The sequence below is a fragment of the Syngnathus leptorhynchus genome, chromosome 11 (genome assembly GCF_054491065.1).
Source record: "Syngnathus leptorhynchus isolate UIUO chromosome 11, UIUO_Slep, whole genome shotgun sequence".
Classification (NCBI taxonomy): Eukaryota; Metazoa; Chordata; class Actinopteri; order Syngnathiformes; family Syngnathidae; genus Syngnathus; species Syngnathus leptorhynchus.
Genome location: NC_141205.1, coordinates 9,813,800 through 9,826,528, shown reverse-complemented (window position 1 = coordinate 9,826,528; position 12,729 = coordinate 9,813,800). Strand labels below are relative to the sequence as shown.

The window sequence follows — 12,729 nt, the reverse complement described above, 5'->3', positions numbered from 1 at the left end:
CACTGTAAACTAAAACTGCCTCTGACAGCTAATAGACAAAAAATGTGATTTGAGGAAAAAAAAAAAATCACTGCCCACTCTGTGAAGTTCGGATTATTGTTTTATTCTTTAAAAAGAGTTTGACAGTCAATCCTATGTTGTTTTTGTGTTAGGACACACGAGGCTACCACAATAATAAACAGATTGTTAAACTTAACACTATTGTCTTTGCAAAGGCAAATTTTGTGATATAACTCTTATTCGTATTAAATTGTGCGGGTGGACTTAATATGTCAGCCTCTGAGTTGAACCCGTTTTTTTTTTTCTTATCAAAACATAGGTGATCTCAGGAGGGAATGTGGCCAAAAAGAATAAATACCAACGATACAAAAAAAACTCAGCACATAATATTTACATCAACGTAGAACGCGTACTATTCATAGAAGATACCTTAACGAGCATTAAAAAAGTTAGGGAGCGTATAAAAAAAGAACAATCTGTGACATCACAATAAATGTTATAAGTCTGTCCTTTTCAGGCCTCAAAGTGCTCATTAGACATAATCCAGATGCGTATATATATACATTTATAATTAATACAGAGGAAAGTATTACTGTACCTCCTCATAGGATATTAGTACACTCTGGCACTTTGTTTCTTGTTTTTGGTCGTACCCGAGTCCATATGCTTGTCGTCGTATACTAAACGGAGAGAGCGAGGTGATGTCGGGACAAAATGGCGGCTGCGCTCAGGTCTGAGGCATCCGTCCGGGGATGGTGGTGGGGGGCGTCGTTCCTCCGAGGACCTCCGTGTTGCCCCGCTGCGTGCTTGCACATGTGCTTCATGAGGTAGGTCTCCTGCAACGCAAGGTGTGCAGATGGATGGCGAGTGTTTAGAGAAAAGAAATGTCGAAAAAAAGTCAAAGGAAATTTCTGGGGCTTGTGGTGTGTGGCAGTTGTCCCCCCTATAATTAATATAATTCTAAGAATCCCCCCCCCTCCCCGGAAAATATTTGAAGCATTAAGCTAGCAGTGACCATTCACTCACCGACGTGTACGCTCTGTCGCACGTGTTGCAGCAGTAGGCCCGAGCCGTCTTGATGGCGTGGGCGGAAAGGTGCATCTGCAGCGACGCCGCGTCCGAGTAAGCCCGGAAGCAGTTGGAACACTTGAACGCCTTGTCTTTGTTGTGGTGCCTCTGGTGAGACTGCAAACAACAGGTCACAAACAAATCTGGTATTTCATTTGCTCTAAAAGGTCAAATAAAATAAAACCATTAAAAAAAAAAATGCACATTACATTACAATAATTGCTCTTATTAATAAAATACAAAATAAATGACAAACTTACAAATGTATGTTATACTGCACAGTACTATTATTTTTTGAAATGATATAATAAAATAACAAAAAAAACCAAAATATTTTCTTTTTTCTAGAAATACAATTTATGAAAAAAAAACTCAATTTATTTGAATAAAATATTTTAGTTTTACCATAATAAAATACAAAACAATAATCACAAAACATACTATGTTGTCTTATAATTAATCAAGTCAAATGTAATTGGAGTTTACCTGAAGATTAGACAGCTGCGTGAAGGCCTTCTCACATCCGGGCTGGAAGCATTTATACGGACGATCCCCCGTGTGGATTCTGAATGAAAATTCATTCATAAACAACTCAAATGGAACACGACTGAAGCCATATTTCATACACAAAAGTCTTTTTGGAGCCAATGAGAAAAGTGTAATGTAGCAGCATCTCACCTGGTGTGCTGCTGGAGGTGCGAGAGCTGTCGAAAGCATTTCTCGCAGTAGGCGCACCGGTACGGCTTGAGGCCCAAGTGGATGCGCAGGTGCTGCGCCAGGTACGGGGCGTTGGCGAACGTCTTGGTGCAGTGAGGGCACTTGTACGCCTTGGCCTCCGTGTGCGTCTTTGAGTGAATTTGCATGTCCGACTTAGAGAAGAAGGTGAGCGGGCACACTTTACACCTGCGGTCGGGATACAAAGGCGACTCGTGATGTGCTCGATAGATGGACAGGAAGAAGAAGAAGGTAGACATCTTGAGCCTCTCTAATCCACGGCTCGATTAACGTACCTGTACGTTTTCTCTTTGGCAGTGATGCTGATGGCGGACTGGTCGTTGCTGGACGCCAGGATGGGGTACGGCACCACCAAGAGCGAGGAGCCGTTCTCCGCTTTGATTTTCCGACGTCCGTCTTTCGGTGGCTTGGACACCCCGAGTAGGCTCATGAGACCTCCGTTGGTTCTCCCGGGGTCCATCCCGTGGGGGTTGGCGAAGCTGGAGAGCAGGTGGGGTGTGGAGGCACCCGAGGACGGCGTGGCGGGGGAGGTGACCTCAGAGTTGTTGAGGTTTCCTGTTCTGGATGCCAGAGAAACGCCTGAAGGACGAGAGGACCTGATATCCATGATGCATTCGAGGAAACTGGGAAATTTGAATGTACTGCCTCGCAGAGCATGGAAGCAAAGTCACAATAGCATCTTCAAAGCCTGAGTAGTTGACCGTTATCTCTTCATGCACAAATATGAACGTAATCATTACCCGAACAGATCAAATATTTTTTTTGTAATCAGGAAAATCCAAATATTTGTATTAGGCAATATGCCGTCACCTGAGAGGTGGTTTGCCCGAGCGGGGTGTTCGATGAGCTGACGCCAGTCCTCCCACAGTCCCCTGGCTTTGATGGCCGCTTTGCCGTCCAGGTTCAAGTTGACGTCGCCGAGAATGCGACCTTGAAGAAAATATCGGAGTCGTCTTTTGTGGCATACATACCGAGAAATAAAAACTATAAAAGTGGGTCTCAAATGATGTGCTATCTGTTATTTCCTTTCATGGATGAAAATGGTTAATGTTTTATTTTAGTTTATGTGATAAACTTCACAAATGTGAAAAGCTCGATATGCAATCGTGACGACGTACCCGTGAGTGAGCTGGAGGTGGGCCGAGCGGGGCTGGAGTGCAGGACGATGTCCGACTGCTGGGCTTTGGACGTCACGTGCTGGTCGCCTTCCGGAGACAGCAAGGGCTGCTGGGAGGGGAGCGTCACAGGGACTGGATGAGATGCTCGGAACTTCTCCGCCATCAGCTGCTCCTTCATTCCATCAAAACAGAAGACTCATTAGGATGCTTTTTATTTGTCAGAGTTGCTGTTCCTAAAATAGTTTCGTTTGAATGTGATATGATGTTTTTTTTATATATGTATCTCTAGGGCTATATATAATTTTTGTTACGATTCCCTACTGAATTCCTCGATCACATGGAAAAGTAACTATGTGAATAATCAGAAAATTCAAAGACTGAGGTATGCAAAAATTCATCATTTTCCTCTGGAAAAGTGAGCAGACTTGAAATGAAACTCACCTGCGTGACAGCCATGGCTGGTGGCGGGGGCCAAAAATAGGGACTGTTAAAGCGAGGTTCTGCCATTCTGGAATACATGGAGAAAAAAAAAAAAAAAGAACATTTAAATGGGCCAGTTGTTACATGTTTGTTTCTTAACTCGGGATGTTCATTTTATTTTTCAATGCAAATGACATTTTAGCATGACCATGCGCTGTTTAGTCACTTTTTTTCTTTAAAGTCCAACAAAGTTAAGTAGGAGGTGGATCTTTTTTTAGCTCCTTGCGCAGACAAGGTGAAGTCATTTGCAAGAAGAGGCGTCCATGCCTGTGAGATATGCAGTCACGTAAGAGGCGCTATGGTTTGGGGGAGCCTTCACTGTTAAAGTGTTATCAGTGTAAACACAGGCATCACACACCAGGATGTCCAACAACTGACCAGGGAACGCAGCAGTCAAAAGGTGAGTCAAACAAATAATACCCTGAACATAATTTCTTTCTGAAAATTGGAATGTTATCAGAATATTTTTTTTCTCGCATTTAAATGAAGCATTAGGGATTGGCGGTATTTGGACATTCAGGAGGCAGGTCAAAAACAATACTATTGAAATAATGCAAATTCCACGTGGAAAGATCACAGTTGTAGAATTGAATTGAATTGTTTTTAATTCTGGAAGCAAACGGAAAGTGGAAGAACCCAAGCTTGAAAAGGCAACAAAAATCTGACAAATTCATTTGAAGCAGTCATTTAGAATAATTTGACAAAAAGAGAAAATGGGGCAAAAATGACAACCCCTCTTTATCTTAATTACTGGTGCCACTTATACTCCGGAGCGACTTATAGTCCGAAAATTACGGTACTAAAAATATATCTATTCCAAATAAAAATATATCTATCTATCCATTCATTTTCTGTACTGCTTTGTCCCCACGGAGGTCGCGGGCGTGCTGGAGCCTATCCCAGCGGTCATCGGGCAGTAGGCGGGGGACACCTTGAACCGGTTGCCAGCCAATCGCAGGGCACACAAAGACGAACAACCATCCGCACTCACACCTAGGGGGAATTTGGAGTGCTCAATCGGCCTACCAAGCACATCCCAAGTTTTGGGGATGTGGGAGGAAACCGGAGTGCCCGGAGGAAACCCACGCGGGCTCGGGGAGAACATGCAAACTCCACAAAGGGAGGGTCAGAGGTGGAATCGAACCGGCACCCTCCTAACTGTGAGGCGGACGTGCTAACCAGTGTGCCACCAAGCCACCATAAAAAATACATGTAATATAAAATTATAATGATTTTGTTCCATTTCTTTTTTTATGGGGCTCAAAGGACCGTACCATTTTTGATTTTACAACAGGACCATACCATTTTATATAGCGCATTCTTCAGGGTTCTGACTTTAACAGGATTAATATTGGCTACTTATGATCCCCCTCCTTACCTCCTCTATTTTTAAACCAATTTCATGAAAACCTAATCTGTTGTCATTCCTGCAAAATTGTGGATAACGACAAGATTAGCACATTTGCTATATGCTTATGCTTCGGAGTACTGCAATGAAAAAAGCAATGCACAGCGTTGGAGGAGTATTTTTTCAAGTGTCGTGCAAGTTAGACTAGCCTGCTGGAGGTGAAAGGGAACTACTGCCATCATTAGACAAATATTTAAGAGGAGGGGGGGGGGGGGGGGGCGTTGCAGGACCAATGGGTTTTTATGTTGCTCTTGGCTGGCGTACGCGGCCCAGTGTTATGCCTCGGCTAAAGCAAACACACACAGGAATGGTTTAAGAGTGCCAAAGTATGCAATGAGAAATGTTTCCAAAAGACGAAAACCAATGGGGGGAAAAAAAAAATGCATGCAAAAATTCGATTCTGCACATCTGGACCACATGTAAAGACTACCATGGAATCAAATAGTCTCCAAGCATATTGTAGAGGCAAGAAGAGACCTCCGGTTGCTGCGTTACGAGGTTGTGAAAGGACACAGTCATTTACGTAGCGGCGTAAGAATAGAAGAATTGCTTACTTAGCATCGTAATTACTGCTTTTAATTGGATTGTTAGTGTTAGTCAAGTGGTGTAAGTAAAACTACATCTTAGCCCTCCAAGTAGCACCATTATGACCAACAATAGTAATATAGTAAACCTAAATGTTCATAAAAGACATGATGGAGATTTTATTAGAAAAAAAAAAACCCAGATACAGCAGTGCCTTAAGATAAAAGAGACTCAGTTTACAATACAAACTATCAAGTGACCCCATGTAAAAGGTTAAAAAAAAAAAAAAGAAGAAGAAGTCTTGTCTCATTCGTGAACGAACTGGCACAGGGTCTTTTATTTTTGACACTTGGCTCCCGCTTGCTGTTTGCTGCAGACAAGCGCCAGTAATAGTAATTCGGGTCAGCTATGATGTAAAACGGAAGCACTGTGGGTAATACTTTAACCCGTGCTGATCAGATGCTAGATGCTAAGGCCGGATGCAAGAGGGGGCGATTACTCGAGTAATCGTTGAAATAATCGATAAGATACAACTGATTCATATTCACATTTGAGCCATGACCTTTAGATGGTCACTACTTTTCCAAGTGTATTATGGGTAGTTTTGAGTGCCCTACATTTATGACATTAGGAGACCTACAAAATGGCATAACCCCTTAACTTTATACAAAATAGTGTGCACATTCGGACACAGCCTCAGTCGAAATGTGTGAGAGTTCATTTCTTTACTCCGCCTTATTCCTTGATTGTACAGTATTTGAGCTTGCACATTAAGATGACAACACCCCCCAAAATGAAATTCTTCCATCCACCATCTGAACTGCTTTATTTAGTTTTTGATTTAATTCCCGACTCTTAAAAATGAGCATTAATTCCGATTTTTTATATGCACTAACTGAACAAGTTTATTAAAAAATGTGAACTGAACTTTGAACTATTTTGCATCGATAACTAAACTTAAAAAAAAAATTAAAATCCACATAGTATAAACAAAAAATGTAGAGTAAAAATGATTTGTAATAAAAATAAAAAGAATAAAGAAATAGTAAAATAGAAGCAAATACACAAAACTGTTGTTTAACGCTATAGAATTTAAATAGAAAAAACAACAATAAAATAAATAGAAAAAACTGGTACATTTTATATTGCTATCTATTTTATATTGAATCTATATTTTTTTAAATAATACGGCAGGACTAAAACTGCTCGGTTTTGTGTTCCTGTTGTATAATCCTTCATCATCGTCATCAATCATCATCAATGCAGTAACAGCAAAAACAATTATTACTACTGCGAGACGATTTGGAGGGAGGCTGTCATCTTCAGATAGTATGAATAACAATCATCATGAAAATGTCAAGCTCCATCTTAAAAAGACGCAACGTTTTATTGTGCGCTGGCTCGTTGCAGACTGCCGTCTCCTCTGCTCTGCTCTGCTTTTGGCCCAAAACGAGACAAAAGGGAAACAAAAATGGCAGCCCATTCCTCGCTTTTATTTTTATAAGCAGCGGGCGATTCCGAAAAAGCACAGGCGAGCAATTGTCCCCGTGCACGTCGGGTGGCTGTCCCCCCCCCCACCACCACCACTCTCTTTCGCCTTGTTGACTTGCATTTTGCAGCTTTAAATATCCCGGCTGCTTGAAGGGGGAAAAAAAAAAACCCAGCACCAATGACACTTCCTCCCACAAACACGACGTCTTTCATGGAGGATGTGCAGGAATCAACATTTTCAGTGCACATACAGTGGATGCGATGTAATGTAACGTAATGGTGGGATAAATACACATTTATCACAGGGGCGCCGCAGGGTGGCTCGTTTTTTTTTTTTTTTTTTTTTTTTTAGAGGGGGGGGGGTGGCAACTTAGTTTTTGCACGACTTGCGTAACAACGACGCTAACCCCAGCGAGTTGAAAGCTCCGCGACGTCGACGGGATTTTTTTTATTATTTTTTTTAAGGAGAAACAACATACCTGCTTGAGTGAGCGCGCAGCTGGCACGATGATTCTTTGGGCAACGATCGCCACTCGTCTTCTTTTCGTGTCGATTTGCAGTCAGGCGGACTTCAAACCTTCCGGGTCGCCTGTTGTTCACTTCTGGGTCCTGCAGGAGGCGAACCCCCGGCAGCAATACGATTTTTTCTTCTCTCTTTTTTTTTTTTTTTTAACCCATTTTATGCCACATTTTGGGGGGAATTTGGGGGTAGAGAGGACGATGAGAAGGGACGTGAACGCGCTACCTCTATGTTGGTGGAAATTCTGCACATGAACGCGCGCGCTGATGTGCACACATCAGCACCAGGTGGCGCTCTCAACACTTGACTGAGTACTCCACGCGAGGAGCGTCATCACCATTATCATTACACTGGGCAACATTTTTTTTTTTGCTTGCATAAAACATCGGGAGTGTATAATTTTGAACAATATTTACAATATTTAGGCCTCTCACCAGCTGGCCTGTTACTTTTTTCTTTGTTATTGTCTTATTAATTTTGATTTGATGACGTTTGGCATGCACAAACGTCATCAAAAAAACCAATAAAGCTGATTCTGATTTAACTTTTAATTTTCGTTTCTGTCATACAAACATGAAGACCAGAAAGCTGTCTATGGGAGAAAAGCTGTTTTGAAGGGGCAAATCTACCTTTCAAGCAGAATTAAAAAAAAAAAAAAAAATTGCAGATTAATGGCACTTCCACTCATTATAATAGGAAAAGTTACAAGCGCTGTCAAGGAATGAATTAAACTCACATCAAGGCACCAATTGTACTTTCTGCGAAAATAATAATAATATAAAAGCATGCAAAAAGTTTAATTATTACAATTGTCAGGGGGAAAAAAGACATGAAGAAAATCCAACAAGGCCTGAGGGAGGAGGGTTCAGTGTATTAGCATGCAGTTGCCTGAACAAGTTCAATAATTCCCTCTAACCTCGTTTGTCTCGACACGCTCGTCTCGTGGTCCAGCTAGTTGCCCGACTGGTTCCCCGAGCCTGTTCAAACAGTGCCACGCCCGCCACTGCTCCAGGTGCAAGCAAGCAAGCAAGGTGCCCCGGGAGGCCACGAGGGGAGGGGAGAGGGGAGAGGGGGGGTTATCAGCAACAGCAAAACGGGGGTGTGGGGCGCTTAAAGGAAGAGAGTGTATTTAACAGCTCTGGAGTGACGTGCGGCTCTGAAGACTCCCGGGAGGGGGGCGACCAGGTAATGAAAACCCACAATGGTGACATTTTATTTATTTAGTTGTGTCCATGCAATGTTGTGTTGCTGATTTAAGTGAATATCACTTGTGTGTATGCGCGTGTGTTTAAATCTTATGGGGCTGTCAGTGGCATAATTCAGGATTAGTTCTCACGTACACTACTGAAACAATCTTACACACGCTGAGTTGTTGTTGTTTTTTTTGGGGGGGGGGAGACATCCAAACTTGCAGTATATTTTTGGAGTGTATGATTCATTTGCATGTGTGTATGCGAGCAAAACAAAATCCAAAAGGGTTCCTGCGAATGGTTTAGTATTGAACATGGAAGTATTTCACTAGTGTTTGTTTGAAATCGTTTAAATGATGTCCCCCCCCCCCCCCCGTGCTTCCTCATAGTAAACAGTGCAAAGTTCAAGTATCGATCTCCAAGCACAGGATGAATAGAAACAAGTGCAAGAATAATGATCACTTTTCTAGCCTGCTAAGCAGCTGACATTCCTGAGCTGTTAGACCTCAAGGCAAAATTGGCAAACCTGTTTTGAGCTGCACGTGTGTCGTTTCCCCGCAGATATGGACAGCGTGTTGGACGGCGCGTCCGTGTTGTGCGTCTTCAAAGTGGTGTGCAGCCTCCTATCCCTGCCCTTGCTGGTGACCTCGCGAAGTCCTGTGGGATTCTGCGGCTGTTGCATCCTCATCTTCACCGATTTCCTGCTCGCAGGTGAGCGAGAGGCGAGGGTGCTCGCTAGTTTTAGCGCTGGCTGCTAATGATTTTATTGTTAGCGCTCACAAGTGGTTTCGAACCATTATTTGAAAGGCAGGACTTGACTGCATGAGAGTCTCCGCTGCCACTCTGTGGTGACGATGTTCCACAGGGTTCAATTTTGGGCCCCCTGCTGTTTTTTATTGCTGCCCATGGGCTACATTTAAAGATTGCATTGTATTTCCAGTTAGATCAGTCCTGCATAGCAAGAAAATTGTTTTGGTTCTATCTGAGGAAAAATCAAAGCGCCACTAAACTGCTACACACACAAATGTGTCCTTGGTGTTTTCCAAATGTATGTTTTGTTGACACAGTTTTTTTTTGTTCCTGATGGACTTTGCCATCCTCAGCTTGAACCTGAACAGAAAGTTGAGTGAAAACATCCAAATGGTTTCTTTGTGCAGTTTACCTGAGCCTCCTGGGTCTCTTTGAGCGGTGGCTGGCCGAGCTGACGCCGCCGCCGGGCGTTATCGCCCTGCGTTTCCTGCTCTTCCTGAGCCACACCTACGGCGCTGTGCTGATGCTCATCACACCCATCATCGCCGTGGAGATTCTCACCCGATATCTGTGGACGACGAGAGAAGAAGAGGAGGGAAAGGAGGAAGTGGAGGAGGAAGACGATGAGGGGAATGGCGGCTGGCGGTGTCACGCCATCGGCTACTTGTGCTGTTTGTCGGTGTGGGTGGCGGTGGCCTTCAGCCTGCGATGTCGATGGGAGTCGGAGGAAGCCAGGGCCATGGTTTGTTTGGCCGACAGCGGTTCTTTGATGCGTTGTCTGCCCAACCTGCTGAGCCCCCTAACCAGAGCGGTGCGTCCCTGCTGGGGCGTGGCCTTCCTCTACTTGATCCTGATCCTGGTCACGTGCTCACTTCTCCTCCTCACACGAAAGATGGTGGGCGACGGCCGACGATGTTCCTCCAAAAGGAAGGAATGCACGACGGCACCCTTCGAGACGCTGAGAAGAGAGGGACGGCGGGATTCCAACATGACACTGGCTTCGCTGGCCGTGCTCGGCGTCCTGGTGCTTCCGCTTTACCTCGGTGTCAATGTCCTCCTGTTAACGAGTGTGGAGACTCTCCTGGAGGCCTGCGTCCGATTCTTTTTGGGATCTACCCACCGAGGCTCCACCACAGTTGTCGTCACGTTGGTGTGAAACGATTGGCCGCCGATTGGAAAGGGATTATGGTATTATGGGACAGTTTACATGCGAGGACTAGATGCTGAGGAGGCAGTTTGAGGGGAGGCTTGCTGGCTAAAGCCCAAAAGGATTAGTGGTCACTTTGAGGACCACCACGCAATGAGACTGGCGCTAGGAAATAGAAAAATATGATCAGTACCGGGTTTTGATAGTGAACATTTAAAAAAAAAAAAAGGGGGCGGGGAAGCAACTTTCCCCCAAAATGCACATTAAAATTCAAAATTTAACAGACGTGACCGTGATTGAATGGTTGTTGTTTGGAGCTAATAAGGTTTCTAATTTCCTAGACATGCCACACGATGGTGAGACGAGAGTTTTGAACGGTTTGAATGGAGCTCCTCACCCCATTTCAACATAGTTGAATTTTTTTTCTCAAGTTGGAAATCAAAGGAATATTTGATCAGTTTCTTGGCACCAAAGCATTGAACTGACAAAATGAAGCTCCTCCTTCAACATGGTTCATCAGCCCCAAGATGCAGGAGGTTGTTGCCAAATCAAAACTTTTGTATTCGACGGGGTGTAAGCACAACAATGGTGAATAGGAAGGTTTATCAATGGAAGTTTTAAAAAAAAGTATTTAATTCAAATTTAGCAAATAGCCCAGAGTCAGCTGGGATAGCCTACAGTTCAGCCGTGACTCCAATTAGAAAATATAGTGGATGAAGGTATGGTGCTGCTTTTTGACTGTTACAACAAAACAATACATAGAAAGTCATAAATGAGAATGCAATCAGGACATAATGATAAAAAGGAACACACTGTTCTGTTTCACAACCAAATGACACTGCTTTTGAAAATTTGGTTGATTAGTCTAATAAAAGAAGGTGCGGAGAATGAGATCTGTTTACAGATCCTGTATGAAGCACAGGTGAGTCAGAAAAATGGGTGGCTCAAACCATAACAAGGGAAAAAACAGGGGGAAAAAACTTGAGTCAAGGTGCGTATGGCAAATATTAAGTCTACGGAAATGACGTTCCAAAATGAAATGAGGTAACAATTTTATGTGACTTATTATTATTACTTTTTGCAAACTGATTAAAAAACAACGTGGGTTATTCGTTAGCACGCCCGTTTGACCATTTTGAGGTGGTTTCAGCTGTGACTTTTCTGTGTGGAGAGTGATTATGTTCATTTTGAAAATTACCAAGGTGTAATATGTATGACAAATTTGTATTAAATTAATTTAAATATGGAATGCTCTGGTTTTCTTTCTCATCGTTTTCTATTCACAATTTTGCTTTTTTTTTCTTCCTTAATTTGTAAAGAGCATTTTGTATTATTTATAGCAGTAATCTCAGTTGCTTTGTTTGCCTTTTGAAGTGGGTTCCCTCTCTCTTCCCTCAGTAAACCCCCAAACTAAAATAAATAATGTAATTTGGGAAATTTCCTCTAACAACTATGTGCACTAATATTCAATTTAATTGCTTCATTTTCAGTGGCATAAATGAGGAAATAAAACAAGTAAATGAATCATTTTCCGTTTTAAAAAAAAAATAATACTATTATTAGAAGACTTGAAATATTTAAAATGGTATGAAATTGCCTTTAAAATGTTGTGAAGCCGAGTGTTGCATGTTGCGTTTGAACTTATTATTTTTATAGTAGCTGGTGCTTGTGGTGACTATTGTTGCAAACGTAAACAAAGATGAAACTGAACTCACGCAATGAAAGACGAAACCAAGTAGCATCTCCCACGCTCACGCAACACATTCAACACCAGAGGGCGCCATACGTTTCCTCGGAGAGCCTGAAGATGGAATGCAAGGGGGAACTGGTGGAGATGGGGAATTAAGAATTTCCTTTCCTGTGCTCGAGACAAAATGACATCAGAAAATGACAATAAGATTTCTTCTTCATAATCATTCCAAAGCAACCAACACGTCTCCCTGGAGTTTTTCCTCCGCTGAACAGAGCCCACACATAGAAAGATAATAAAAAAAAAAAAAAGAAGCACTTTCTCCCTCAGGACACCTTGGAGCCATCAAAGAGGAATCACAAAGAAGACATAAGTGACTTTTTAATGGAAAATTTCCCCTCGGGTTAAGGAGGGGTTGAAAAGATGACAGGGCGAGTTGTCACATACTGTAAAAAAAAAAAAAAAAGTCAGAGGATGAAACAGCTGTTAAGTTGTAGTAATAACAATGGTGCAAGACTTTCATTCAAACGTGAAATAAAGCAACAAGATTGTTTCACGTGGGCCGTCAAATGTCATGTCCTCCCAAAAGTCCAAAAAATGTCCTTAC

The 12,729-nt window shown here is 42.7% G+C and overlaps 2 protein-coding genes across 3 annotated transcripts; one reads left to right on the top strand and one right to left on the bottom strand.

Moving 5' to 3' along the window:
- Positions 1–78: 78 nt before the first annotated feature.
- Positions 79–7,808, bottom strand: znf362a (zinc finger protein 362a). 2 transcript variants are annotated; one of them, XM_085924759.1, is made up of 9 exons: positions 7,305–7,808; positions 3,363–3,429; positions 2,922–3,087; positions 2,614–2,733; positions 2,079–2,382; positions 1,747–1,971; positions 1,555–1,633; positions 1,027–1,185; positions 79–836 (listed from the first exon to the last, which is right to left on the bottom strand). In XM_085924759.1, exons 2-9 carry the CDS (start codon positions 3,426–3,428, stop codon positions 681–683), a joined length of 1,275 nt encoding a protein of 424 aa, XP_085780885.1. In that variant the 5' UTR covers position 3,429; positions 7,305–7,808; the 3' UTR covers positions 79–680. The 2 variants fall into 2 exon arrangements, with proteins under 2 accessions (XP_085780885.1, XP_085780883.1); XM_085924757.1 differs by having other exon boundaries at positions 2,922–3,093; positions 7,305–7,803.
- Positions 7,809–8,422: 614 nt separating this feature from the next.
- Positions 8,423–11,712, top strand: LOC147049435 (uncharacterized). Its single transcript, XM_085924760.1, has 3 exons — positions 8,423–8,530; positions 9,097–9,246; positions 9,693–11,712. The coding sequence occupies exons 2-3, from the start codon at positions 9,099–9,101 to the stop codon at positions 10,439–10,441; spliced, it is 897 nt and encodes a 298-aa protein (XP_085780886.1). The 5' UTR covers positions 8,423–8,530; positions 9,097–9,098; the 3' UTR covers positions 10,442–11,712.
- Positions 11,713–12,729: the final 1,017 nt, after the last annotated feature.

What these genes read in the sequence shown, in the direction of transcription:
- znf362a (XM_085924757.1), bottom strand. Translation starts at nt 3,428, where the DNA reads ATGGCAGAACCTCGCTTTAACAGTCCCTATTTTTGGCCCCCGCCACCA. An exon ending in TCGGGCAAACCACCTCTCAG is followed by an intron (nt 2,383 to 2,613) that starts GTGACGGCATAT and finishes CTCGTCCTTCAG; the next exon opens with GCGTTTCTCTGGCATCCAGA. An exon ending in CACCTCCAGCAGCACACCAG is followed by an intron (nt 1,634 to 1,746) that starts GTGAGATGCTGC and finishes ATTTTCATTCAG; the next exon opens with AATCCACACGGGGGATCGTC.
- LOC147049435 (XM_085924760.1), top strand. Translation starts at nt 9,099, where the DNA reads ATGGACAGCGTGTTGGACGGCGCGTCCGTGTTGTGCGTCTTCAAAGTG. An exon ending in CACCGATTTCCTGCTCGCAG is followed by an intron (nt 9,247 to 9,692) that starts GTGAGCGAGAGG and finishes TTCTTTGTGCAG; the next exon opens with TTTACCTGAGCCTCCTGGGT.